This window comes from Aythya ferina (genome assembly GCF_964211825.1).
Source record: "Aythya ferina genome assembly, chromosome: 1".
Lineage (NCBI taxonomy): Eukaryota > Metazoa > Chordata > Aves > Anseriformes > Anatidae > Aythya > Aythya ferina.
Genome location: NC_140296.1, coordinates 77462 through 104231, shown reverse-complemented (window position 1 = coordinate 104231; position 26770 = coordinate 77462). Strand labels below are relative to the sequence as shown.

At 47.2% G+C, this 26770-nt stretch overlaps 1 protein-coding gene and 1 long non-coding RNA gene across 2 annotated transcripts in view; both read left to right on the top strand.

The window, feature by feature from the left end:
• Positions 1-33: 33 nt before the first annotated feature.
• Positions 34-26770, top strand: part of LOC311421374 (uncharacterized protein) — a 44728-nt gene continuing 17991 nt past the window's right edge. Inside the window, exons 1-7 of the mRNA XM_084493179.1 lie at positions 34-1510; positions 1667-1728; positions 1828-1880; positions 2120-2213; positions 9964-12938; positions 16146-16199; positions 23214-23376. Coding sequence (XP_084349305.1) covers positions 1405-1510; positions 1667-1728; positions 1828-1880; positions 2120-2213; positions 9964-10038 — 390 coding nt within the window. The 5' untranslated portion in view covers positions 34-1404 and the 3' untranslated portion in view covers positions 10039-12938; positions 16146-16199; positions 23214-23376. The remainder of the gene's footprint in view (positions 1511-1666; positions 1729-1827; positions 1881-2119; positions 2214-9963; positions 12939-16145; positions 16200-23213; positions 23377-26770) is intronic.
• LOC311421435 lies at positions 3466-6737 on the top strand. The gene is made up of 6 exons (XR_014684869.1): positions 3466-4715; positions 5168-5305; positions 5389-5447; positions 5570-5646; positions 6180-6233; positions 6334-6737. It is a non-coding gene; the product is annotated as an uncharacterized lncRNA (long non-coding RNA).

The following is a 26770-nucleotide window of genomic DNA, read 5'->3' as shown; positions in this document are numbered from 1 at the left end:
AGGTCAGTTGACTACTGTTTTGTTTGAGGTGGGTGTGTTTCACTGGAAGAAATTTGGCTGGTGTGCTGGTGCGTGATGGCACTTTATTTCTGCTGGTGAAGAGGAGCCTTGTGCCTGAAGCAATGTCCTGGCTAGGCTTTGTGTTCCTTGGTGAGGATGGAACCTGCCTCCCAGCATTCCCAAGCTAAGCTGGGGGGCAAGTGCTATGTTTGAGTTGGGGTTGTGAATGCACCCGTAGGGTGAGGGTCTGTGCTTTTAAGTCATTGCTTTGGATGGTGCTTTTCAGGATTGATCAGGTCAGGCAGAGAGATTATGTGTGGGGAGTTCTGTCACAGTGTGAGCGTGTGCCAGGCAGGGCAGTCCCAGCTTGTTATCTGTGTTCTGTGTTGTCTGTGCTGTACTGTACTGTTGCTCTTGGTGCTCGGCAGGCCCTGGGGAAGCCATCCTGATGGTATTGAACACTTGACCTCCTCAGAATAATGCTGATGTTGAACTGGGAGCTGAGCAACGCTTGTGTTGCAGTGGGAGCTTAAGGGGATCACTTCTACTATGTGATTAATAGTTTTTTGTATCAAACATTTCCTGATATGATCATCATATGTTACGCGCTCCTCAGGTCTTGATATTCTCATTGCCTTCTTCCACTGGGCAGAGAAGACGTGCAACTTTGTAGTCACACCAAAGGCCCTAAATGCTTGTTTCGTTGTCATAGGGATAATGCGAGCACTTCTTGTCTTGCAGTCGCTGCTTGAAGTGCAAGTCTGTTTCAGGTCTTGTGCATCATATTCGGTTTCAGATCGCATCTGTTTCCATCCTCACTCTTGCAGAAGTCATCTGGGCCGCATCAGGAGCTCTTGCTTGGGAATTGAATTCCTAAGCGTCTTCTTATGGGGTTTTCAGTCCCCATCCTTCTGGTCTGTTGTCTTGAAGGCAGGCTTTTTAGGCCTCCATCATCCCAGTTCTGGCAGTTGCTTGCAGTTGCATGTTGTGACATTTGAGTCTCTCCTGGGGTCTGTTGCAGAACACTTGTTCTGACTTGCTGTTGCCATAGGGTTTTCCTCTGGGGGTCACTTCTTCTTGTGCCTCGTTTTCTGTGTTTTTTGTTTTTTTTTTTTTTGTACTGTGCCTATGTGTGTGTTTGGTCTGGAGCTGTCCTGCCTGGCAGTTAGTGATGACAGCTAACGTGGCAGTGCATGGGTGTACTAATACATTGTCTGGACTGTTTTGGCAAAGGCATCCGGTCTGCCTCTGGGCACGTACTGAAGGGCAGCTGGCACAGTCATCTCTGTGGTGTTTGGCAGATGTTGGGGGGGGGGGAGAGAGTTGATCTGGTTGCGAGCAGCTGCTCGCATAGCGCTTGAACAGTGTGCTTGAGGATGTCTGTTGAATCTTGAAAGCTTACAGATGTGGGGTTTTGAAATGTTTATTTCTTTCCTGTCCCCAGTAGAGCGTAAACCTTTGGAGGAACCTATGACAGGAAAGAGCTCCTTTTGGAACTGTTCAGCACTGGGTAGGCAACTCGGTGACTGGCTTGATCTACTTCTGAGGTGCTGAGGCAAGGGGGCTGCTGATTTGAAATGATAACATTGTAAATGGGGTCCCTTTTGTTGTGGAGGTATGGGTGCTAATGCTGGCAGCTGAATGATTATCTTGTGTCTGTTTTCAGTTGTTAAAGCTGAAACGCACTGTACAACATGGGACTTGAAGACCAGAGCTGCTTTTGGCAAGGTGAGCAATGAGCAGATGTAGCAGGTACATTAGGGGTGCAGTTGTCACTGCAGTTAGTTAACTACACAAAATACAGTAAAAATCCTGTTTATATTTCAGGGGTGTTGTAGCTGGCCTAAGAGAGCAGATGGAAGCATCTGCCTCGAGGGCAGGTGAGGGGGCCGAGGTAAGGGAGCAGATGAGAGTAACTGTCCTAGCTGTGCTGTGGCTTTGGATGCTGCTTCAGCCTATGCTTTTCTTTTTGTTTCACAGGTGTGTCGCACAGGCTGAGTGGGGCCAAGCTGCACTCTGAAGAGCAGCACGAGAAGGGCGGGCTGTTTGTGAGCTGGATTGGAGCAGAACTGCCAAGTAGCACAAGGTGACTGCGAAGGGTATCCACCTTGCTTTGCAGGTGCCATGGCAGGCTCTCCACAGAAGCGGTTGAGGATTTGAGAAGAGGTTGCAGGTCATCAAGGAGCGACATGTGCAGGAATGGCTTGAAAGTGGTATGGTCGCTTTCTCTTCTGTTTATCAGGTGTCCCAGGCAATGTGGGCTGTGATGTTAGTCTTTAGAATAGCAACAAAGCAGGTGCTGATGGTGGTCTTCCTTAGTAGGCAAAGAGGTGCCCGAAGCCCTGTCCTGTGTAGCCTGAGCACTCCTCACTGAGGATGAAGCTTGCTTTCCAGCAGCTCCCAAAACTGTATTGAAGCTGAAATGCTGCGTCTGTGTTTGGATTGAGGTTGCGCCTTGGTGAGTGTAGGGATGTGTTTTAATTCAGTGCAGCGGAGGGCTTGGCCCCAGTGTCCTGTAGTGTGTTTGAACACATCAGCATAGCCTTTTGGTTCTCAGATAGCCTACTGAAGTAAGTGATTTTTCCTGTGAGTGGAATCGAATTGTTTTTTTTGTTGTTGTTGTTTATTGGTGTGTAATCTGTTCTGCTCCTAGATTCTTCTTTCTACGTAAATAAAAGATCGAGCTAATTCCAGAAGAAAAAAAAATCAGTTATTTGCTTGGTTGTGTTTGTCCTTTCAATATTCAAAGCTGCAGCAAAAGCATAGGGATTGTTGCTTCTAGAAACACCCCAGTTCTCATGTCTGCACTCTGCATGCTGTTGAGCTAAGCCATAGAAATAAGTTAATAACACCACAGCTACTGCTCCTCCTCTTTCTGCTTTTTCTGTGCTTTCCCCCTGCACTTTCCCAGGTGATTGGCCTCAGGTTTCAGGTGGGACCTAATGGTAACTGAGTTGCAGGTGTGCCATCAGAGAGCTCCTTCTGCCTGTGCTGCTCTTTGGGGTAAGTGCGTTGTTTTTCCTTTTTTGCAGAATTACAGGGCTTTCTGTGAGTCTTTGCCTCTATGTCAAATATTATCAAAGGCAAAACCTTGCTGTTAAAGTGATGGAGCAGGGTTTAGGAGAAATGTATCATCAAAGCTCCCTATGTGAGCATGTATCTGAAAATGGCAGCAGTGGGCATGTAAGAGGTATTCTGTTTCAGGTTTAGGGACAGTTTGTTATGTTGCTGGAGCATTTGACCATGTGTTTGCTTTCTGAGTCTTTAGACCATAAAGGCTTCTAGGCTTTAAGTGCTTGGAATTCACATATTAGAAGTCCATTTATGAGGGGTTGCCAGGTACATTGTTTTTTGGAAACCGTGGGGTACAGTTTCTTGACCGTATAAGTGCAGTAGTGCCTAGAGGGTGAGCAGAGTCACCTTCTTCATGTCTGGGCCCATTTCGGCGCGGCGCCGCCCGGGCCTATTTCGGCGCGGCGCCGCCCGGGCCCATTTTCTCAGGTGGAGCTACTGAGCAGGTGAGATAAAGGAGTTGGGAACAGAGAGGTATTGCACAACTGTATGTTGCATCAGTAGTAGCGAGCGTTGTGCAGGAGGTGGGTATTAGCTCTGGTGTAGAGGGATGGTTAACTGACATAGGTCACGTAGACATAAAACAGCTGAATCTTTACGAGTTGGACAAACATCGCACACAACTTGTCTGAGCCAATCAGACACAAGGACACAATAGCTGTTGGCGGTTTGGGAAAGTACCGACTGTGTTATTTCGGTCGAAAGGATGAGGAAGAAGCTGATAAGATAAGGACGTAGGGGGACCAATCACGAGCTTAACTTTTGTAATATGTATGAGCTAATTATATGTTAAGGAATAAAAGGCGTCTGAGCTATCCAATAAATTGAAGCTTGCTGATCATTCATATTGAGTGTCCCTGTCTTTCTTCCGTCGACAACACTCTGGCATGCTAGTGATTGCCGGTTCTCTGTGTTTGCAAGTGATAATGAACGTGTTTGACGTAATTCCATTTGAAAAAGTTCCAGTTACTTGACTGGTCATGTTGTTATTTCAATATTAAAAGCTGTAGCAAAAGCATGGGGATTATTGCTTCTAGAAACACCCCAGGTCTCTTGTCTGTTCTCTGCATGTTGTTCAGGTAAAGCAGATTTAAAAAAAAAAAAAAAAAAAAAAAAAACACAAAGAAACAAACAAAAAGAAAAAAACAAACAAACAAAAAAACAGCTACTGCTGCTCCTGCTCTGCTCCTACTTCCTTGTGCTTTGTCCCTCCCCTTTTCCAGGTGATAGGGTTTGGATATTGGGCGGGGCCAAATTCTATATGAGCCCCAGGCATGGCATCAGAGAGCTCCTTCTGCCTGGGCTGCTCTTTGGGGTAAGTGCTTTGTTTTTTCCTTCAGTCAGTTGCAGGGTTCTCTAGGCAGGCTGGAGTCTATGGATTTCTGGATTTCTAAGTGCTTGGAATTCACTTAACAGAGGGATATTTAGTAGAGGTTGCTGGCTCACTGTTCTTTGGGATGGTGGGATACGCTTCTGTTTTTGAGCTATAATTTAATATTTAGATGTATAAACCTACTTGTGTAATTTTCCAGAGGACTAAAACCAGCTTCATTTCATGCTACATGTGGCTTGGCAGTGTAGATGCAGCATTACCAAGAGCCTGAGCAGGGTTGTATCAGAGTCTGCTCTTTCCTCTGCAAAGGGTATGTCTGTGATTACCCCTGCAGGGGCTGCTGTGCGTGCACGTCTTTTTGGCATTTATGGATCTCAGATAGTTTTTTTGTGTGTGTGTGTATATTCTAAGGTTTTCGTTTTTTGATGGGCAAATAGTGTGTGTGCTGAGCGTGGTTGGCAGGAGGAGGTGGGGAGCTGCTCAGGACTGGTAGGTTTGGTTTCTAGGAGTGTGCGGCAGCCTTCCTATGCGACGCGACTGATTGTTGGGCGGGAATGTTCCAGTTTGTGTGTCTTAGCCATTGTAGCTTGTGTAGTGTGTGTTGTGTGGCCTGGGCAGAGTTTGCTGTGGCGCTGTGAGTGAAGAATCTGAGTTAGAGCTGGTGAGCAGCTGAAGTACCGGAGCTGGGAAGAGAGAGGTATTGCAGCAGGTATGCTGTGGCTGTGAGGTGCCTCAGAGTGTGCCTTTCTCATGTGTCTGCAGGTGCTTTGTGCAGTCGTGGACAGGGAAGGGAAATCCTCATGTCACGAAGCTCTGAAGGAAGGTGAGTGTTGTCAGCCTGGTCATCCCTTATCTGAAGCGAAGGGAAGATGCTCAGGTGTTTCCCTGTGAGGGTCCGAGGTGAGGCTGTTTGGGATAGAGGAGCAGTGTGGCAGGTGAGTGCTCGCAAGAAGAGTGGTCATTTTGTCCTTTTGTTTTCCCAGGTGGTGTGGGTGATGCTGGCCGCTCCTTGCAAGCTTGGACCTAATTTGCAGGTACAGAGGCAAGTGGCCTGCTGTTTTGAAAGGTTAAAACTAAAGATGGGGTCCCTTTTGTTGTTGAGGGATGGGTGCTACTGCTGTCAGCTGAATGTTTATCTTCTGCCTGTGTTTTGCCTTTGGTCAGGGTGAAACGCAGTGCGCAATGCAGGACGTCTTGACCCGAGCTGCCTCTGCAGTGACTCTGGTGTGTGATGAGCAGAGGTAACTGTTGTTTTTGGGGCGCGGTTGTCACTGCAGTTATTTTCCTACATCCAATAGAGTAAAATTCCAGTTTGCCTTTTAGAGGTGCTATAAGTGGGTAAAGGGAACAGATGGAAGCACGTGCCACGTGGGGTAGGCAAGTGGCTGAGGTACAGGAGGGGATGAGAGTACGTGATTTTTTTCTGGGGATGAAATGGAATTAATTTTGTTGGTGTATAATGTGTTCTGCTCCTAGACTTTTCTTTCAATGTAAATAAAAGTTTGAGCTAATTCCAGTTAAGAAAGTTCCAGTTACTTGCTGGGTCGTATTGTCCTTTTAATATTCAAAGCTGCAGCAAAAGCATGGGGATTGTTGCTTCTAGATACACCCCAGTTCTCTTGTCTGCACTCTGCATGCCGTTGAGCTAAAGCAGACTAAAAAATAAATAAATACAGGAAACACACACACAAAAAACAACAATAAAAAAAAAAACAAACACCATTGGCTGACTTGTTGTGAACGCAATGATCATTTAATCCCTTTGTTTTCCCAGGCGGTGTGGATGACACTGGCTGCACTGTTGGAGCTTGGACTCGGAGAGGAACAGGTGAGCACAATCGTATGTTGCATCAGTAGTGGTCAGCATTGTGGAGAAGTTGAGCAATGGGGCCGGCGTCCTAGTGAATGCTGGTACTCTGTTTTTGCAGCTGATGATGAGCCTGGCAATTGACTAAGATGACAATCAGTGCCTGTGCGTTTCTTGAGGCGGAGGGAATTTACCATTCAGCAATCTGAGAGCTAAGTTGGGGGGCACCTGGTATTTGCATATCTGGGGTGGCTAATGGGAGGTGGGAGTCAGAGCAGCATGGAGCCAGCTGGCTGAATAGACTTGGTTCCACGGTGAGGGTGGCTCAGGCTGGGTCACGTTCAGGCTGCTTGTGGCTGGGTCACCAGGCTAATAGAAGAAGCGAGATTATTTTGTAGCGTGAGTGCGTGCGCCAGGCAGGACAGTTTCCTTCTGTTTGTCTGTCTTGTGGTGTTTCTGCAATGTCTGTTCTGTGCTTCTCGGGTCTTGATATCCTCCTAGCTTTTTACACTGGACTGACTAGACAGGCGACTTGGTAGTGGTGCTTGTGAGGAATGTTTTAACAATTCGTGTCCATAAAGAACAATTCTGTTTGAATCCTGTCTGCCTCTGGGCCCTGCACTGGCAATTTAATTCTTGAACCACAGATGCAGTGTGTCCCAGTCTCCCCCTCATTCTAGTCAATTTATCACTTCTTAAATTTATGAACCTGTTTGCTTTTGTTATTCCGGACTTCTATTTCTAACACTGCTATAGATGTGTCTGTGAATGGCTGGGGAAGAATGTTTTAATTACTCGTGTGTCTGGGAGTTTCAGAACAACTGATAACAACTAGTGACTGTTATGGGATACTATGTGGATCTTTGGTATCTGGTTAGGGGGGGCCGAGAGATAAAGAGGAAGGAGAAAGAAGCTGAAGGGCGGCTGGGAGACAAGACTTGAAGATGTTCCGTAAACTTGGTATGGTGCCCAGTAAGTACAAAGGTGGAGAGGAAGACTACGAGCCTTCAGCATGAAAGACCCCTAGAGACCCCCAGAAGAGACCCCAGAGGAGACTGCGCATGCTCCAGTAGGAGGGACTGCACCCCGGAAGCTAATTTTAATAATCTATTTTTTTTAGAAGTAGTAATGAATATGTATTAGTCTAGGAGCATAAAAATCAGCTGCTTGATGTAACTGGTGTGCGTCCTGGTGGAGCGGAGACTCCCGGTGCACCCAGCGCTGTTTGCTTACCTCTATTCCTTTATATTCTTTCAATAAATCCTATTTTTTTATTTAATCCTAATTTGAATCCTGAGCCATTTATAACATGCTGAAGGGCCTCAATGCATGTTTTGTCATCATGACTCTGATCTGAGCACTTCTTGTGTTGCAGTCGCTGCTTAAAGAGCAGGTCTGTTTCAGGTCTTGTGCATCGTATTCTGTTTGAGATTGCGCCTGTTTCCATCCTCACTCTTGCAGAAGTCATCGGGGCCGCATCAGGAGCTCTTGTTGGGAATTGATTTCCTAAGCTTTGTCTTATGGGGTTTTCAGTCCCCATCCTTCTGGTCTGTTGTCTTGAAGGCAGGCTTTTTAGGCCTCCATCATCCCAGTTCTGGCAGTTGCTTGCAGTTGCATGTCGTGATATTTGAGTCTCTCCTAGGGTCTGGTGCAGAGCACCTATTCTGACTTGCTGTTGCCGTAGAGCTTCCCTCTGGGGGGTCACCTTTTCTTGCGCCTTGTGTTGTGTGTTTTGTTTGTAGTGTTTGTGGCGTGGCTGTGTGTGTATGTGTTTGGTCTGGAGCTATCCTGCCTGGCAGTTAGTGATTAATGTGGCAGTGCATGGGTGTACTAATACATTGTCGGGAGTGTTTTGGCAAAGGCATCCGGTCTGCCTCTGGGCACGTACTGAAGGGCAGCTGGCACAGTCATCTCTGTGGTGTTTGGCAGATGTGGAGGTGGGAGAGTATATCTGCTTGTGAGCAGCTGCTCGCATAAGTGCTTGAACAGTGTGCTTGAGGAGGTCTGTCGAATCTTGAAAGGTTACAGATACGGGGTTTTGAAATGTTTATTCTTATTTCTTTCCTGTCCCCAGTAGAGTGTAAACCTTTGGAACCTGTCACAGGAAAGAGCTCCATCTGGAACTCTTCAGCACTGGGTAGGCAGCTCAGTGACAGGCTTGATCTACTTCTGAGGTGCTGAGGTAAGGGGGCTGCTGTTTTGAAACGATAAGTTGTAAATGGGGTCCCTGCTGTTGTTGAGGGATGGGTTCTAATGCTGGCCGCTGAATGATTATCTTGTGACTGTTTTCAGTTGTTAAAGCTGAAACACAGTGTACAATGCGGGACTTGAGCATAGCTGCTTTTGGCAAGGTGAGCGATGAACAGATGTAGCAGGTACTTTAGGGGTGCAGTTGTCACTGCAGTTACTTAACTACACAAAATACAGTAAAAATCCTGTTTATATTTCAGGGGTGTTGTAGCTGGCCTAAGAGAGCAGATGGAAGTACCTGTCTCGAGGGCAGGTGAGGGGGCCGAGGTAAGGGAGCAGATGAGAGTAACTGTCCTAGCTGTGCTGTGGCTTTGGATGCTGCTTCAGCCTATGCTTTTCTTTTTGTTTCACGGGTGTCTCGCACAGGCTCAGAGGGGCTAAGCTGCACTCTAAAGAGCAGCATGAGAAGGGCAGGCTGGTTGTGAGCTGGATTGGAGCAGAACTGCCAAGTAGCACAAGGTGACTGCGAAGGGTATCCATCTTGCTTTGCAGGTGCCATGGCAGGCTCTCCACAGAAGCAGCTGAGGATTTAAGAAGAGGTTGCAGATCGTCGAGGAGCGACACGTGCAGGGATGGCTTGAAAACGGTATGGCTGCTTTCTCTTCTGTTTATCAGGTGTCCCAGGCAATGTGGGCTGTGATGTTAGTCTTTAGAATAGCAACAAAGCAGGTGCTGATGGCTGTCTTCTTTGGTAGGGAAAGAGGTGCCCAAAGCCCTGTCCTGTGTAGCCTGAGCACACCTTGCTGAGGATGAGGTGTCCTTTCTATCAGTTCCCAACACTGTGTTGAAGCTGAAATGCTGCGTCTGTGTTTGGGTTGGGGTTGTACCTTGGTGAGTGTAGGGATGGATTTTAAGTGGGTGCAGCGGAGGGCCTGGACCCAGTGTCCTGTAATGTGTTTTAACACATCGGCATAGCGTTTTGGTTCTCAGCTTACTGAAGTAAGTGATTTTTCCTGTGAGTGGAATGGAATTGAATTCTTTTTTGGCATGTAATCAGTTCTGCTCCTAGACTTTTCTTTCTATGTAAATAAAAGCTTGAGCTAATTCCAGATGAAAAAAAAAAATCAGCTACTTGCTTGGTCATTTTGTCCTTTTAATATTCAAAGCTGTAGCAAAAGCATGGGGATTGTTGTGGAGGAATGGTTAAGTGAGGTAGGACACGTGGATGTTGAGCAGTTAGGAGGTCATGGGCTAGGGAGGTACCGTACTCAACTCATATGAGCCTGGGCACGTGCGCAGCCGGTTGAGAACCAATCAAGTCCAAGGACACGATGCCCTTGTGTGGTTGGGAAAGTCTCTAAGGCGGGACAGTAGCTAAAAGAGGGAGGAACTAACTGACAAGATAGGAAAGTGTTAGCCAATCCTGAGCTTAGTTTTTGCAATATGTATGAGTTGATTATGTTCGAACTAGATAAAAGGCGACTGAGCTATCCATTAAAGTTGAAGTTCACTGTTCACTCATATTGAGCGTCTGTGTCTTCCTTCCGTCGACAACAAATAGCGCCCGAACAGGGACCGATCTGAACGGATTTGGACACTGCTGGCGGTGATCCTGGGCCACGGTTGGACGGAATAAGGGAGGAACCGGTCCTGCAACGCAGCCCAGGAGGTGGAAGGGACAAGAATCCCCTCACCCGTGTCGGGAAGGTGAAAGGGACGTGGAGTCCCCGCACCCGGGAGAGGATCCCACCAGTCACGCGTCGCCGAGGTCTGAAAGGTGAAAGGGACGAAAACTTGGAGTCCCCGCACCCGCAGCTCGGAAGGTGGAAGGGAGTCCCCGCACCCGGGATGAGCCTATAAAGGGTCCCGCCGGAGAAGCGCCGCCGAGGTCTCTGCAAAGGCTGCAACCGACATATATAAAGGTATGGAGAGACATCGGCGTATGCTTTGCTCGAATGCTTTTTAGAAAAGCGGAGCACTTCAGATATAGACTGCAAAAAGGATTTACCAGGATTATTAGCATATGGAGTAATGCAGGGTTGTTTTATCAATCCTGATACAGTTTTTGAACAAACAGAGTGGCGTAAATTTGGGGACAAATTGTTTGATGAAGTTATTAATGAAAATAAGGCTGCTAAAAAATTATTGAAGCCTTGGAGAGCAGTCACTAACGCCTTAGTTATACATCAGGCTGAGCAGAGAGTCGCTACTGCTGGTACAGAGCGACTGGGATTGCCGGGAAGTGTTGGAGCTGGGGATTGCCCACTGCTGCCTTCAGTGAGAACGATAACGCTGCCTCAGGGGGCTACGGGGCAGTGGGAGCTTCCCCCCCCCTCAGTCACCGCCACGAGCAGTGCTGCGCTCGGAGTTCCGCGGAATCGAACGGCAGCTGACCCTCACCGTGTGGCGAGTCGGCACAGAGCAGAGGGACGGACATCAGGACCCTGCAGCCTGTCTGATGTAACCATGGAAGCAGCGGCGGCTGTGCTGCTTCTCTCTGGCATTCTTTTTATAAGAGGTTTACCTTGCAATGAAAAAGGGATACTAACTGGAGTGTTATTAATTGTATGTGTTATTCTTAAATGTCCAGGTATTTTGTGTTGAAAGTATTTGTGTAAGGGTAAGGTTTTAAAACAAAGTGTTGCAAGTCACTTCACGAGGAACGCAATGAGAGGCAATACTTGTTTGTTTGCTTATCATTCTAAATTATATTCGTGTGGTATGATTGAGGTTGTGGTATGATTGAGAGTGAGATGTGCCAGAGGCCTCTGGGTGTGTGAGTGTGCTGTGTACTGTGTTAGTGAGAGCGCATTTATTGCCATAGTGCAGGCTGAAATCATAGGAAATTAGTACTGGTTGAGCAAAATCATGTTTCACAAGTATGGAGTCATTGTGCGAAGTAGCCACTTGGAGAAACTTAAGGGAACGTACTGTTTAAAACTTTTTGATCGTAATGAGTCAATTCACAAATCCATTACTTTCTTGAAAGAGCACACGAGGAAGAGTCAATATGGTATCAATCCTTTCAATCAATGGTTCACTGATATAATTGAAACAATGCATAGATGGTTACTGGGATTAGTCAAAGAGGGATTAAGGATTTTGTTCACTGTGGTGTCAATCATCATTGCATGTAGTATTGTGATAAATGTGGTTAAAGAGTTACTTGCAAAAATGTTATAAAATGTTATAGAGATTTTGAAGTGGTGCCAGAAACAGGTACCCAGTGGATCACTGCAAAGTGGACTGAAGCAGCTTTAGAATCTGCACACCCCGAAGATGACCAGGAAGAGGTTCCTGATAATCATTCTGACAATGACGTGGGCTGTGACACCTCGACGACTATCAAGAACAGCCTTTGATCACAATCAAGTGATTAGGTTTAAGTGTGTTACTACTAAGTTGTGTTACTTACTATTAATTGTGTTACCATTAAGTGCTTACAGTAATTGTAGTGTTATTAGGGTTAAGTTGTATAGTTGTGTTATGTTATGTACCCTTTCAGAACATGCTTGTTTGGGGTCCCGATAGGGGATCCAAAGGAACTGAGTGAAATGTTAGCACCATACTCTGCCCGTATTACTCTGCTTAATGGATCTTTTTCTGACTGTAGGAACTGCACACGCTTTGGCTAGCATAAATAAGCTTTCTTGTTGGGCTGTTAAACAGTCAAATGTAACCACAGAAGTTCTTTCTGAAATGTCGCAAGACACGGAAAGCCTAAGGCACGCTGTGCTGCAAAATAGGGCCGCTATTGATTTCTTGTTCTTGGCTCAGGGACATGGGTGTGAAGATGTAGAAGGAATGTGTTGCTTTAATCTTTCCGACCATGGTCAGTCAATTCACGACCAGTTGAAATGGTTAAGGGATCATACACAAAAAATTGTAGTACAAGATAGTTGGTTTGAAGGTTGGCTTAAATCTGTTTTTGGGAACATGGGTGGATGGGTTTTGTTAGTTAAAGAGGGACTTTGCTTTCTACTTATAATTATATTGATTATAATTGCTGCATATGTAACCTTTAACTGCCTAACTAAGAAACTAGAGCAACTCACAGAGAAGGTATTTGTAGCACAAAATAAAAATGGGGGAATTGTGGAGGAATGGTTAAGTGAGGTAGGACACGTGGATGTTGAGCAGTTAGGAGGTCATGGGCTAGGGGAGGTACCGTACTCAACTCATATGAGCCTGGGCATGTGCGCAGCCGGTTGAGAACCAATCAGGCCCAAGGACACGATGCCCTTGTGTGGTTGGGAAAGTCTCTAAGGCGGGACAGTAGCTAAAAGAGGGAGGAACTAACTGACAAGATAGGAAAGTGTTAGCCAATCCTGAGCTTAGTTTTTGCAATATGTATGAGTTGATTATGTTTGAACTAGATAAAAGGCGACTGAGCTATCCATTAAAGTTGAAGTTCACTGTTCACTCATATTGAGCGTCTGTGTCTTCCTTCCGTCGACAACAGATTGTAGCCTCTAGAAACACCCCAGTTCTCCTGTCTGCACTCTGCATGCTGTTGAGCTAAGCCATATAAATAAGGTAATAAAACCACAGCTGCTGTTCCTCTTCTTTCTGCTTTTTTTGTGCTTTCCCCCTGCACTTTCCCATGTGATTGGCTTCAGGTTCCAGGTGGGACCTAATAGTAACTGAGTTGCAGGTGTGCCATGAGAGAGCTTCTTCTGCCTGTGCTGCTCTTTGGGGTAAGTGCTTTGTTTTTCCTTCAGTCAGTTGCAGGGTTCTTTAGGTGGGTCAGAGTCTGTGGACTGATGCATTTTCAAGTAGAAACCGGTACGCATATCTTTTTGAGGTGGCAACTGGTAGGATCTGTCATAGTAAAGCAATCTAAGTAGTAGGTGCCTGTATTGCACGCAGCTCTTCCTCAGGTGAGTAGTTATTACAGCAGTGTTACGGATAGTATGGCGATGTTATTTTGTGTGTTTGCTTTGTGTTTTTGGGTCCCTTATGATTTTTGCAGAATTACAGGGCTTTTTGTGAGTCTTTGCCTATATGTCAAATCTTATCAAAGTCACAAACTTGGTGGCAAAGTGATGGAGCAGGCTTTAGGAGAAATGCATCATCGAAGCTCCCTGTGTGAGCGTGTATCTGAAAATGGCAGCAGTGGGCATATAAGCAGTGGTCTTTCTCAGGGTTAGGGGCGGTTTGTTATATTTCTGGAGCTTTTGCCTGTGTGTTTGCTGTCTGTCGAGTCGTTAGACCATAAAGCCTTCTAGGCTTTATGTGCATGGAATTCACATATTTGAGGTATGTTTATGAGGGGTTGCCAGGTACGTTGTTTTTGGGAAACCGTGGGGTACGGTTTCTTGACCGCGTAAGTGCAGTACTGCCAAGAGACTGAGCAGGGTCACCTTCTTCATCACTGAAGAATAAGTCTGTTCGGGCACATTTTAGCGTGGCGCCGCCCGGGCACATTTCTCAGTTGGAGCTACTGAGCAGGTGAGTTAAAGGAACCAGGAACAGAGAGGTATTGCACAATGATATGTTGCATTAGTAGTAGTGAGCGTTGTGCAGGAGGTGGGTATTAGCTCTGGCATGCTAGTGAATGCTGGTTCTCTGTTTTTGCAAGTGATGATGAACCTGTTTGACGTAATTCCATTTGAAAAAGTTCCAGTTACTTGACTGGTCGTGTTGTCCTTTGAATATTAAAAGCTGCAGCAAAAGCATCGGGATTGTTGCTTCTAGAAACACCCCAGGTCTCTTGTCTGTTCTCTGCATGTTGTTCAGGTAAAGCAGATTTAAAAAAAAAAAAAAAAACAAAAAACAAAAAACAAAAAACCTGCTGCTCCTGCTCTGCTCCTACTTTCTTGTGCTTTGTCCCTCCCCTTTACAATGTGATTGGGTTTGGGTGCGGGGCAGGGCCAAATGGTATATGAGCCCCAGGCATGGCATCAGAGAGCTCCTTCTGCCTGGGCTGCTCTTTGGGGTAAGTGTTTTGTTTTCCTTCAGTCAGTTGCAGGGTTCTCTAGGCAGGCTGGAGTCTATGGATTTCTGGATTTCTAAGTGCTTGGAATTCACTTAACAGAGGGATATTTAGTAGAGGTTGCTGGCTCACTGTTCTTTGGGATGGTGGGATACGCTTCTGTTTTTGAGCTATAATTTAATATTTAGATGTATAAACCTACTTGTGTAATTTTCCAGAGGACTAAAACCAGCTTCATTTCATGCTACATGTGGCTTGGCAGTGTAGATGCAGCATTACCAAGAGCCTGAGCAGGGTTGTATCAGAGTCTGCTCTTTCCTCTGCAAAGGGTATGTCTGTGATTACCCCTGCAGGGGCTGCTGTGCGTGCACGTCTTCTTGGCACTTATGGATCTCAGATGATTTTTTTTTTTTTTTTTTTTTTGTGTAGGTTCTAAGGTTTTCGTTTTTTGATGGGCAAATAGTGTGTGTGCTGAGCGTGGTTGGCAGGAGGAGGTGGGGAGCTGCTCAGGACTGGTAGGTTTGGTTTCTAGGAGTGTGCGGCAGCCTTCCTATGCGACGCGACTGATTATTGGGTGGGAATGTTCCAGTTTGTGTGTCTTAGCCATTGTAGCTTGTGTAGTGTGTGTTGTGTGGCCCGGGCAGAGTTTGCTGTGGTGCTGTGAGTGAAGAATCTGAGTTAGAGCTGGTGAGCAGCTGAAGTACAGGAGCTGGGAAGAGAGAGGTATTGCAGCAGGTACGCTGTAGCTCTGAGGTACCTCAGAGTGTGCGTTTCTCTTGTCTCTATATGTGCTTTGTGCAGCTGTGGAAAGGGAAGGGAAATCCTCATGTCACGAAGCTCTGTGGGAAGGTTTGTGTTTTCAGCCTGGTCATCCCTTATCTGAAGCGAAGGGAAGACGCTCAGGTGTTTCCCTGTGAGGGTCCGAGGTGAGGCTGTTTGGGATAGAGGAGCAGAGTGGCAGGTGGTTGCTTGCAAGCACAGTGGTCATTTTGTCCTTTTGTTTTCCCTGGTGGTGTGGGTGATGCTGGCCGCTCCTTTCAAGCTTGGACCTAATTTGCAGGTACAGAGGTAAGTGGCCTGCTGTTTTCAAAGGTTAAAACTAAAGTTGGGACCCTTTTGTTGTTGAGGGATGGGTGCTACTGCTGGCAGCTGAATGTTTATCTTCTGCCTGTCTTTATCTGTTGTTGAGGCTGAAATGCAGTGTGCAGTGCACAGTGCAGGACGTCTTGACCCGAGCTGCCTCTGCAGTGACTCTGGTGCGTGATGAGCAGAGGTAACTGTTGTTTTTGGGGCGCGGTTGTCGCTGCAGTTATTTTCCTACATCCAATAGAGTAAAATTCCAGTTTGCCTTTTAGAGGTGCTCTAAGTGGGTAAAGGGAACAGATGGAAGCATGTGCCACGTGGGGCAGGTAAGTGGCTGAGGTACAGGAGGGGATGAGAGTATGTGAATTTTTTTTTTTTTCTGGGGATGAAATGGAATTAATTTTGTTGGTGTATAATGTGTTCTGCTCCTGGACTTTTCTTTCAATGTAAATAAAAGTTTGAGCTAATTCCAGTTAAGAAAGTTCCAGTTACTTGCTGGGTCGTATTGTCCTTTTAATATTCAAAGCTGCAGCAAAAGCATGGGGATTGTTGCTTCTAGATACACCCCAGTTCTCTTGTCTGCACTCTGCATGCCGTTGAGCTAAAGCAGACTAAAAAATAAATACAGGAAACACACACACAAAAAACAACAATAAAAAAAAAACAAACACCATTGGCTGACTTGTTGTGAATGCAATGATCATTTAATCCCTTTGTTTTCCCAGGTGGTGTGGATGACACTGGCTGCACTGTTGGAGCTTGGACTCGGAGAGGAACAGGTGAGCGCAATCGTATGTTGCATCAGTAGTGGTCAGCATTGTGGAGAAGTTGAGCAATGGGGCCGGCGTCCTAGTGAATGCTGGTACTCTGTTTTTGCAGCTGATGATGAGCCTGGCAATTGACTAAGATGACAATCAGTGCCTGTGCGTTTCTTGAGGCGGAGGGAATTTACCATTCAGCAACCTGAGAGCTAAGTTGGGGGGCACCTGGTGTTTGCATATCTGGGGTGGCTAATGGGAGCTGGGAGCCAGAGCAGCATGGAGCCAGCTGGCTGAAAATACTTGGTGCCACGGTGAGGGTGGTTCAGGCTGGATCACGTTCAAGCTGCTTGTGGCTGGGTCACCAGGCTAATAGAAGAAGTGGGATTATTTTGTAGCGTGAGTGCGTGCGCCAGGCAGGACAGTTTCCTTCTGTTTGTCTGTCTTGTGGTGTTGCTTCTGCAGTGTCTGTTCTGTGCTTCTCGGGTCTTGATATCCTCCTAGCTTTTTACACTGGACTGACCAGACAGGCGACTTGGTAGCGGTGCTGAAGGGCCTCAGTGCTTGTTTTGTCGTCATGACTCTGATCTGAGCACTTCTTGTGTTGCAGTCACTGCTTAAAGAGCAGGTCTGTTTCAGGTCTTGTGCATTGTATTTGGTTTGAGATCGCGTCTGTTTCCATCCTCACTCTTGCAGAAGTCATCTGGGCCGCATCAGGAGCTCTTGCTTGGGAATTGATTTCCTAAGCTTTGTCTTATGGGGTTTTCAGTCCCCATCCTTCTGGTCTGTTGTCTTGAAGGCAGGCTTTTTAGGCCTCCATCATCCCAGTTCTGGCAGTTGCTTCCAGTCGCGTGTCGTGACATTTGAGTCTCTCCTAGGGTCTGGTGCAGAGCACCTGTTCTGACTTGCTGTTGCCATAGGGCTTCCCTCCGGGGGTCTCTTTTTCTTGCGCCTTGTGTTGTGTGTTTTGTTTGTAGTGTTTGTGGCGTGGCTGTGTGTGTATGTGTTTGGTCTGGAGCTGTCCTGCCTGGCAGTTAGTGATGACAGCTAACGTGGCAGTGCATGGGTGTACTAATACATTGTCTGGACTGTTTAGGCAAAGTCATCTGGTCTGCTTCTGGGCACGTGCTGAAGGGCAGCTGTCACAGTATATCTGTTTGCGCACAACTGCTTGTTTACCTCTATTCATTTAATAAATTGTAAAATTTAATTGCAATCCAATTTGGGACCCAGTCATGTATGACAACTGGGGGCTTGTCCAGGAGGGCTTTGGTTCCTGAATTCTTATTTGATCTAGGAGAGGCGCCCCACCTTTTGGTGGCTGCTGTTCAAGTCAGGTCGGGACTAATGGCGTCTTGAACCTGAATAAAGGTAAGCAAAGGTTTTGATTTTTTTTCAGCTTCCTTGCTGGCTGCAGCACTGTATTTTGCCCGTAATTCTGCGTGTGAAGATCTGAATGAAGACAATGGAGTCATAAGCGTTTAAAGCGTATACTGTTCTGTTGGGTGGGTTTCGGTTGCCTGTGTGTGTAAGAGTGTGACTGAGACGGAATTTAGTTCCAAAGCGATTGTGGAGGTCTTCTAACCACGGTTCCAATCTCCCGCGAGGGACTTGGCCAGTGAAGGACCAAAGGGATTCCTATAGGATTTGTGGGTAGGTGATAGATCTTAAATCCTCTGTAAGACACTCTTATTAAGATAACCAAGGGCTGTGGGAATTGCCACAGTAACATTCCTAGATGGGTCAGACAAAATTTAAGACAAGGGACCAGAAGAAAGGGAGCAAATTACCAGACATACCACCAGAAAGTCCATTAGGAATAACGGTTAGAAATTGGAATGAGAGGGGCCCCAGAAAAGGAAAAAGTAAATAAAAAACGGTCCAGTATTGTGTGATGGAATGGCCAAAGGAGCCTTTAAGACCACATGTCTTTCAGCCTGCTTTTGGATCCTTTGAAGACTGTATTTGTCAGGCCTTAAATACACATGTTAATTCGAGGGAACCTTTTTGCTGGGAAGAAAGTGATTATGTAGGATTATGGATCAGGAGGACTTCATGTCCTTCTCCAGCCTCAATATTTACACTAAAAGTAGGTAAGAAATTTGAAGAAGAAGAAGAAGAAGAACAGGAAAAAGAAAAAGATAATAAACGGGAGCCGTTGGATAACCTACTATCTCCATATCCTAACAATTCACCTCCGGTGGCTGTGGTATCTCCAGCAGTACCACCGTTGCCCCAGCTTTCAACACCATCAGCACCTGAATGAGACCGACCACCGGCTGCATGCATGAGAAGTAGGACTGCCGTATCTGAGAGAGCTCCTCTATATCCCTTAAGGGAGGTAACTGGTGTGTAACTGGGTTGGAGTTTTAACAGGGTTTTAATGGTTTCAGGGTTAGCGTGTTAGGGTTTTAGAGTTTTTTTTTTTTTGGAATGGAGTGTTGCTATGTTTTTTAGGGTTAGGGTCCTAGGGTTTTGTTTTTGGTCAGTTACTTAGGGTTAGTGTGTTAAGATCCCTTTTTTTTTTTTTTTTTTTTTTTCAGGTTAGGTTCTCCAGGGTTAGGGTTTTGAGCGTCCTAGTTTTTTGGGTTAGGGCTTTGGGTTTTAAGCATCCTAATTTTTGGGTTAGGGTTTTGTGTGTCTTCATGTTTTCAGTTTGTGCTTAGAGCGTCCTAAAGTTTAGGGTTTTGGTTTGTGTTTTGAGCGTCCTAATGTTTAGAGTTAGGGTTTTGAGCATCCTACTGTTTTGGGGTTAGGGCTTCAAGCATTCTAATTTTGTTGTTTAGGGCTTTGAGAATCCTAATTTTTTGGGTTTGGGTTTTGAGCGTCTTAAGTGTTTGGGTTAGGGCTTTTAGGCATAGTACTTCAGGGGTTTAGCGTGGTAAATAGGTTGGGTTATGCCTGTAGGGGTTTCGAAGTTTTTTAGTGTTAGGGCTTGAGGCTTTTTTGAAAGGCCGGTAAGCGCTTGGTTTACAGTGAGTGCCGGTAAATGTATTTCTCGAACTCTCGGCCTGTGATTGGTCAAGCCAGCTGCCTGGGGAATGCTAGTAGGCGTAGTTTTCCGGCACTGGGCTTCCGGGAGGCCATGCTTGTTGCATGGCCTGTTTTATCCAAGGGTTGACTGGTGGTGCCCAATATATGCGCCCGGCGGTGCATCTCGTAATCCCATTTTTGTTCTTAAATGTTTGGAGCGTGACAAGGAGGAAGGTGGCGGCATTATCTAAGTGACAGTTTAGAAGTTTGGATATATTCGCTGTGGTGTTAGGTCGGTTTCCCAGGTATCGGGGGAGAGGGGCTGACCGATTATCAAAGAGGCAGAACGGAGGGAGTCGCGTCTGCGGTGGTTTGGGCTTGAGCCCCTTGGAATTTGGTTAGAAGGGGGAGAGCGAATTTATTTAGGCCTCAATACCTTTTCAAACCCCCATATTGATGGATCCGTAGGAGTGATGCCTTGTTTTGTGTGAGCTTGCTAACAAAGTGCATGAGAAAAACTGGCACTCGGCTTGAATTTCGGTCCTGCTGAAATGTAAATTTTGTGGAAAAGGTGGTATTGTTTGTCTAGAAGACGGAGGGCTGAGTGCTTCAGGTGTCCTCCCGAAGTCCTGTGGATTTCTCATTGGAACGGGGCTCATCAATCATCTGAAATAGTAACGTTTGTACGTGGACAGAAGAGTTGAGTCCCAGAGAACTGGGACATTTGGGAAGAAGATTAGGAAAAGAGAGTAAAAACCTGTTGCTGGACCCCCAGTCACTGGAGCCCCAGGTGCGGCTAATGAGGGTGGGTAGTGATCTGGGCAGCCCCTCCTCATAAAAGGGCTGCACCTGGGCGGGGGTGGCAGCTGTGGGGCTGGTGGAGGAGGAAGGCGATGAGGGGGCTGTAGTTGCAGTTTGTCTGCCTTGCGGCCCCTCTGCTGCTTGGGGCAGCCAAGCTGGGTCCGGAAAGGTCTTCAGAGAAACCTCGGAGCACGGTGAGGTTACTGAGCGTTGCTGGGACCGTGGCAAGGAAGAAGGTGCGTGCAAGCAGGAGTTCCTGGGATCGTGGAAGTCCTGGGCAGCAGGGCTGCCTGTGTGCTGAGGCTGGGTGGGGGAGGACTCGCCGAAAGCTGGGGTGGGCGGGTGGGCGCGCGCAGGCACAGCGAGCCCCGTATGCGAGGAAAGCCCCGCACGTCTGTGCATGTGCTGTCATTCTTCATGAATCTGAGCGACTCTTCCTGTAATGCCCTTGAGTCGACACACGGCAACTGCAGACGACATGCAGCATTATACAGCAACTAACATTGTACGACCCAAAGGACTGCCTGTTCTCACCCCAGATGCCCTTGAGGGTTTTCACACTGCCCCATACTTCTGCATCAGCTGCCAAGCGCACCCACGTCCTTGAGCAAAAGCAGCCCCATGGACGGCTTTGCCTTTGCCTGAGGCAGGCATAAGTCAGACCGTCTTCACCAGTATGGCTTTTTTTTTTTTTTTTTTTTTTTTTTTAATATGCACTGCAAGGACTTTATCCCTTTCTCCGTGTGTAGGAGTTTTCATTGGGCAGGGCTAGCTCGATTGGCAGACTAACCAGGTGGCTGTTGCTACATGTGCATCCTACCTGGGCAGCCTGCTCTAAGGAACCTGCTTTGGCAGGGGGGTTGGACCCGATGATATTTCGAGGTCCCTTCCAAGCCCTACAATTCTGTGATCTGTGGTGGCTTTACCTTTCTAGGCAGCTGACGAACTCCACCGCAACAGCTCTCTCACTCCCCTTCCTCAGAAGAGGAGGGGAAGAAGAAAAGGAAAGGAACAACTCGTGGGTTGAGATAAGGATAATTTAATTAAAGGAAAAAAAAAATATCAAGGGAAAACTGTTATTAAATAATTCCCCTAAAGGGAAAGGGGGAAAAAAAAAAAAAAGGAAAACAGAAGTAAAGGCTGTGTGGAAGTGCAGAGGAAAGAAATTACTCTCTACTTCCCCCCAGTGAGCGATGCCTGAGCACGTCCTTGAAGCAGGGCCTCAATGCACATAGCCGTTGTTCGGGAGGACAGATGTTCTCCCCACGAGAGCCCACCCCTCCCCTCTTCTTCCACTTTTATTGCTGAGTGTGACGCCATACGGTATGTATGGAATAGCCCTTCGGTTGCTTTACGTCAGCTGCCCTGCTGATGTTCCTTCCTCCCCTCTCGCCCACCCCCAGGCCTGCTGGCTCGGGGCGGGGGTTGAGGGAATCCTGACCCTGTTGCCAGTATTGCTCAGCAGTAGACACAACTCTGGTGCGATACCAGTGCCGTTCTAGCTACAAGTGCAGAGCACAGCACCGTGTGGGCTGCCGCGGGGAAAGTGATCTCCGTCCCAGCCACACCCAGTACAGCGCCCCAATGGTTGAATGTCTCAGCACCCATTGCTTTCAGCGTACTCTTTGTCAGTCTGTTGTTGTTTGTTTGTTTGTTTGTTTATTTTCCCTGGACGCTGGTGCAGGAGAAGGGATGTGGTATACCCATTCGATGCCATGCTCTTTGGTCCAGGTGTTTATGAGGTCATTGTGGAAATGAATCCCATTGCCTGATTCAATTATTTCTGGCGTGCCGGGTTGACATGGGACTGTGAGAAAACGTTGCGTCTTTGCAGTAGAATGTGTTTTTGCAGTGGAAAATTCCACTAGGCTTGCATATCCAGAAGTGCTTGTGCAGGCACGACAGCAGCCCAGCAGTGGAGAGTACGCTAAGCAGATAAGGGGAAGGTTCCCACTGTCCCAAAATGAGGAGGACGGGTAAGAAAAGCAGGGCGAGCAGTGCAAAATGACTAAAAGCAAAAGATCGTGGGCCCTGTGGTCACAAGAGAAGATGGGGCGGAAGGAGAAATTAACGGTTGGTCAAGTAAAACTGGACCTGTGCGGTACAGTGACAAGAGCTGAGTAGCTCGTGAACCTGTTGCACTCAGCCTGGGAGGAAACGGGAGGAATCAAGCCTTGGGTAAGAGGGTTATAATATAAGGTTATGATATACTTTTGCTGGTTGCTCCCGCTTGCAGGACCCCCGCCGCTGCAATCGTGAATAAAACAGCTTTGCAGAAGACCCCGTCCGAGCAAGTTATTTATTGATTGATTTATAATTATTATATTCTTTCTTTTTTTCCTCCCCTCACAAGACTTGCCTTTCAAAGCCCAGGACGGTGTTCCGGGTGGAAAGCTACGTTTCCAGCCGTGCAGTGGCTGCTTCCAGCACCCCAAGCACACGGCGCTCGCCAGCTTCACGGGAGCAGGTTCTGTAGCGGGGCGGCCCTTCAGCTGCCGGGGGGGGGGGCGGAGGGAGGGGAAGGCGACAGGGCCTGGCCGCGATGCCGGGGCAGGGGGAGCCCCTGCAGCTGCTGAGCTTCAGCACAGCTCAGCGCCACGCAGCCGTTTCCTCACTGCCTCAATCTCACCCCTCCGGGAAAGGGGGGAGAATCGGGGGTGGGGTGGGGTGGGGTGGGTAACGCGTGCCGGCTGAGATAAAGACAGTTCAATAGGACAGAAAATTAAGAGAAAGTAATGACAACAACGTGCACGCAGGCACCGAACTCCTGATGCACGCTGCAGTTGCTCACCACACGCGTGTCCGACGGCCCAGCCGCTTCCTGAGCAGCAGCCGCCCCCCGGCCATCCTTCCCGGCCGGTGCTCCGCGTGATGGCGTGCGTTCCGGACAGCCCTTTGTGGCCAGCTCGGGTCGCTGTCCCGCTCGCGTCTCCTCCCGGCTCCCGGGGCAGACACAGCGTCTCCTCTCCGGCTCGAGCGCCCCTAGAGGGAGGAGGGTACGCTACAGGCTGACCGATGGAGATGTCGAGGGGGGGGGTCGCTGGCCGACAGAGATGTCGGGGGCGGGGGGGTGGTGGAGGGGGTTGCTGGCCCCTATTGTGGTGCACTGGGAATAGCTTCCCTCAAAAAGTGCGCACCAGCCTGGGGAATAGCTTCCCTCAAAAAATGTGCACCTTCTCAGTCATCTCTCACAGTGTTATACATGAATACTATTCCATTTTACATGAGCTCTAATGCATATTCATTAATTTCCCTGAACAGGTGGACCTCTTCCAAATACTCATTTCCATACTCCTCCCTTATCTCCTCCCAGTTGCGCCTGTGCAATGTAGTCTGGTGGTCGTGGGCAGGGGTCTTTCAGGATGAAGGCAATGAGGAAGAGGAGGTTCAACTTTTTACCTTTGTGGACTTTGACCTTCTGTTGGTAGGTATTTATGCCTTTTTTGCTTATCTTTGCCTTGTTTTCTGCCAACAAGTTGTTCATCCTTCCCTAACGAGATGTTTGTTCTTCCCTTAACTGTTGGCCTTGAGTGATATCTGCTTTTTACATGTGCTTCTCGTAAGGTTCTCATCTACATCCCGGATAATTATGATATTTTTAGGTTCTCATTTACATCCCCGATAACTGGGATATTTTACCATATATGTAGCTAAATACTAATTCGGATAAGTTTTAGCATCTTTCCCATCTCAATAGCAGCAGGGAATATATTAAGAAGATAAGGGGAAGGTCCTGCTGTCCTAAAATAAGGAGGATAGGTAAGAAAAACAGGATGAGCAATGCAAAATCAGTAAAAACAAAAACCACAGAGCCTCTAGTCATGACAGTGAAGCTAGGGATAGAATGGGGGCTTGTTTAATCACATTAATGATTTCTGAATAAAACAATTGTAATTATTAAAGCCAGGAATGGAAGAATGGGGGCTCGCTTAATCACGTTAAAATAGATACTGCTGAGTGTCTTTGCTTACCACTGTGCAAATTAACTGAAACAAGGAGTCTCGGGGCCCCTCACAGAGGATGATTCCAGACAGAATGGGGAACCTGTCTCAAAAACCACTTGAGACCAACCTTGTGGATTGGACAAGAGCCAAGGAGCAGCTGAGTCTGTACAAGGCAGGGGGTCAGCTAGTGGTGATGAAGGGGAGTTATCGGACTTCATCCCCATGACTCCCCGACGACCACCACCAGAAGGCACTGTGCAAGCACAGTTGGGAGGAGTTTATGGTGACATTGCATAAACTCATTTTAGGATAGAATAAATCTTTCAGGGCAAGCAGGTGATCAGGCCCAGTCAGCATGGGTTTATGAAAGGCAGGTCCTGCTTGATGAACCTGATCTCCTTCTATGACAAAGTGACGTGCTTGGTGGATGAGGGAAAGGCTGCGGATGTGGTCTACCTTGACTTCAGCAAGGCTTTTGACACAGTTTCCCACAGCATTCTCCTCAAGAAACTGGCTGCTCTTGGCTTGGACTGGCATACACTTCATTGGGTTAGAAACTGGCTGGATAGCCAGGCCCAAAGAGTTGTGGTGAATGGAGTCAAATCCAGTTGGAGGCTGGTCACTAGTGGTGTTCCCCAGGGCTCGGTGCTGGGGCCGGTCCTCTTTAATATCTTCATCAATGATCTGGATGAGGGCATTGAGTGCACCCTCAGTAAGTTCACAGATGACACCAAGTTAGGTGCGTGTGTTGATCTGCTCAAGGGTAGGAAAGCTCTGCAGGAGGATCTGGATAGGCTGGACCGATGGGCTGAGGTCAACTGCATGAAGTTCAACAAGGCCAAGTGCCGGGTCCTGCACCTGGGGCGCAATAACCCCAAGCAGAGCTACAGGCTGGGAGAGGAGTGGTTGGAAAGCTGCCTGGTGGAGAAGGACCTGGGAGTGATGGTTGATAGTGTGTGGCCAGCAGGTCTAGGGAAGTGATTGTTCCCCTGTACTCAGCTCTGGTGAGGCTGCACCTCGAGTACTGTGTTCAGTTTTGGGCCCCTCGCTACAAGAAGGACATCGAGGTGCTCGAGCGAGTCCAGAGAAGGGTGACAAAGCTGGTGAGGGGTCTGGAGAACAAGTCTTACGAGGAGCGGCTGAGGGAGCTGGGCTTGTTCAGCCTGGAGAAAAGGAGGGTCAGGGGTGACCTTATCGCTCTCTACAGGTACCTTAAAAGGAGGCTGTAGCGAGGTGGGGGTTGGTCTGTTCTCCCACGTGCCTGGTGACAGGACGAGGGGGAATGGACTTAAGTTGTGCCCAGAAAGTTTTAGGTTGGATGTTAGGAAGAACTTCTTCACCAAAAGGGTTGTTAGGCATTGGAACAGGCTGCCCAGGGAAGTGGTGGAGTCACCGTCCCTGGAGGTCTTTAAAAGACGTTTAGATGTAGAGCTCAGTGATATGGTTTAGTGGCGGACTTGTTAGTGTTAGGTCAGAGGTTGGACTCGATGATCTTGAGGTCTCTTCCAACCTAGAAATTCTGTGATTCTGTGATTGTAGCTAAAAATGTAATGAGAACAAAATATATAACATCTTGTTATCTGTTGACCTTCAGTTATGCTGAAACTTGAGCTAACTTGAGCCAACTTGGCATTCCTGCGGCTTGGAAAAACAACCAATTCAGCCAACTCGGCATTCTTTAGCAAAAGGTGAAAAGTACACCATGAGGAAGACCTACGGTTATTGTTTTGCTGTATAAATACAAGATAGTTTGTCACTTTGAACATGCACATTAGGCGGAAGGATCCCCCATGCATCCAGTGCTGATAATAAAGGATACCTTGTCACTTTGAAATTTTGGCATTGTTCTTTGAATCAATCTGGCACCCCAGATGGGACACCCACTCTGCCGGACTGCAGGACCTGCTGGGAATGGGACTCCCTAGGGTACCTCTGGGATTTCTCGGAGGGACTCCTTGACTCAACGGATCACTGTGGAGGCAGACAAGGACCCCATTGCTGTAAGTGACAGTATTCTTTATTTTGGTTTTGGTTTGTTTGTTTGGTAGACCGGTCATTTGAAACCGCCCATAAGTCAGAAGATAAAAGGTCTGCAGAGTGGTGTATACTTTTGTGGCTACCACCTTAAGTATACATGTACGTTTGATTTTGTTGGCATTCAATTGCCATTTGGAACCTGGTAAATTTGCTTATAAGGTTCATTTGTTATAGTGTTACTTATTTTGGTTTTCTGACTCGTCGCATATGGAATTTGACTCTGATTATTGTTATTGTGATTTTGGCTATATTCTTGGAAATAATAGTAGGTTCTTGGCGTTGCTATAGAAAGATACCTGCATGCTGCATTTCATAAGTGCATATGGTTGCACACTGGAACAGGCTCCCCAGGGAAGTGGTCACTGCACCGAGCCTGTCTGAATTTAAGAAGAGATTGGACTGTGAACTTAGGCACATGGTCTGAACTTTTGGGTAGACCTGTGCGGTGTCAAGAGTTGGACTTGATGATCCTTAAGGGTCCCTTCCAACTCAGGATATTCTATGATTCTATGATTCTATGATAAGTGATAAGTGTATTCTGAAAGTGTGAACTGGGAAAATGGGAGAACAGCAAAGTGGTGGGATTTTAAAGAAAAGCCGTTTAGGACGTGTTTTGAGTCATTGGAAGGATATTGGAGGATCTGCTGCTGGAAACGTGAACAGGTAAACATTGATAAAATATTGTTATCAATGGTGGCTGCTTTATAAGCTGGAATGTGGAGAAAAGTGGCCCCTAAATGGAACTAATAATTATAATACCATATTATAGTCAATGTTGTTTTTGAGAAGGAGAACAGGATGAAATGTTGGATACTGATGTTGTTTCAGCATCTTGGA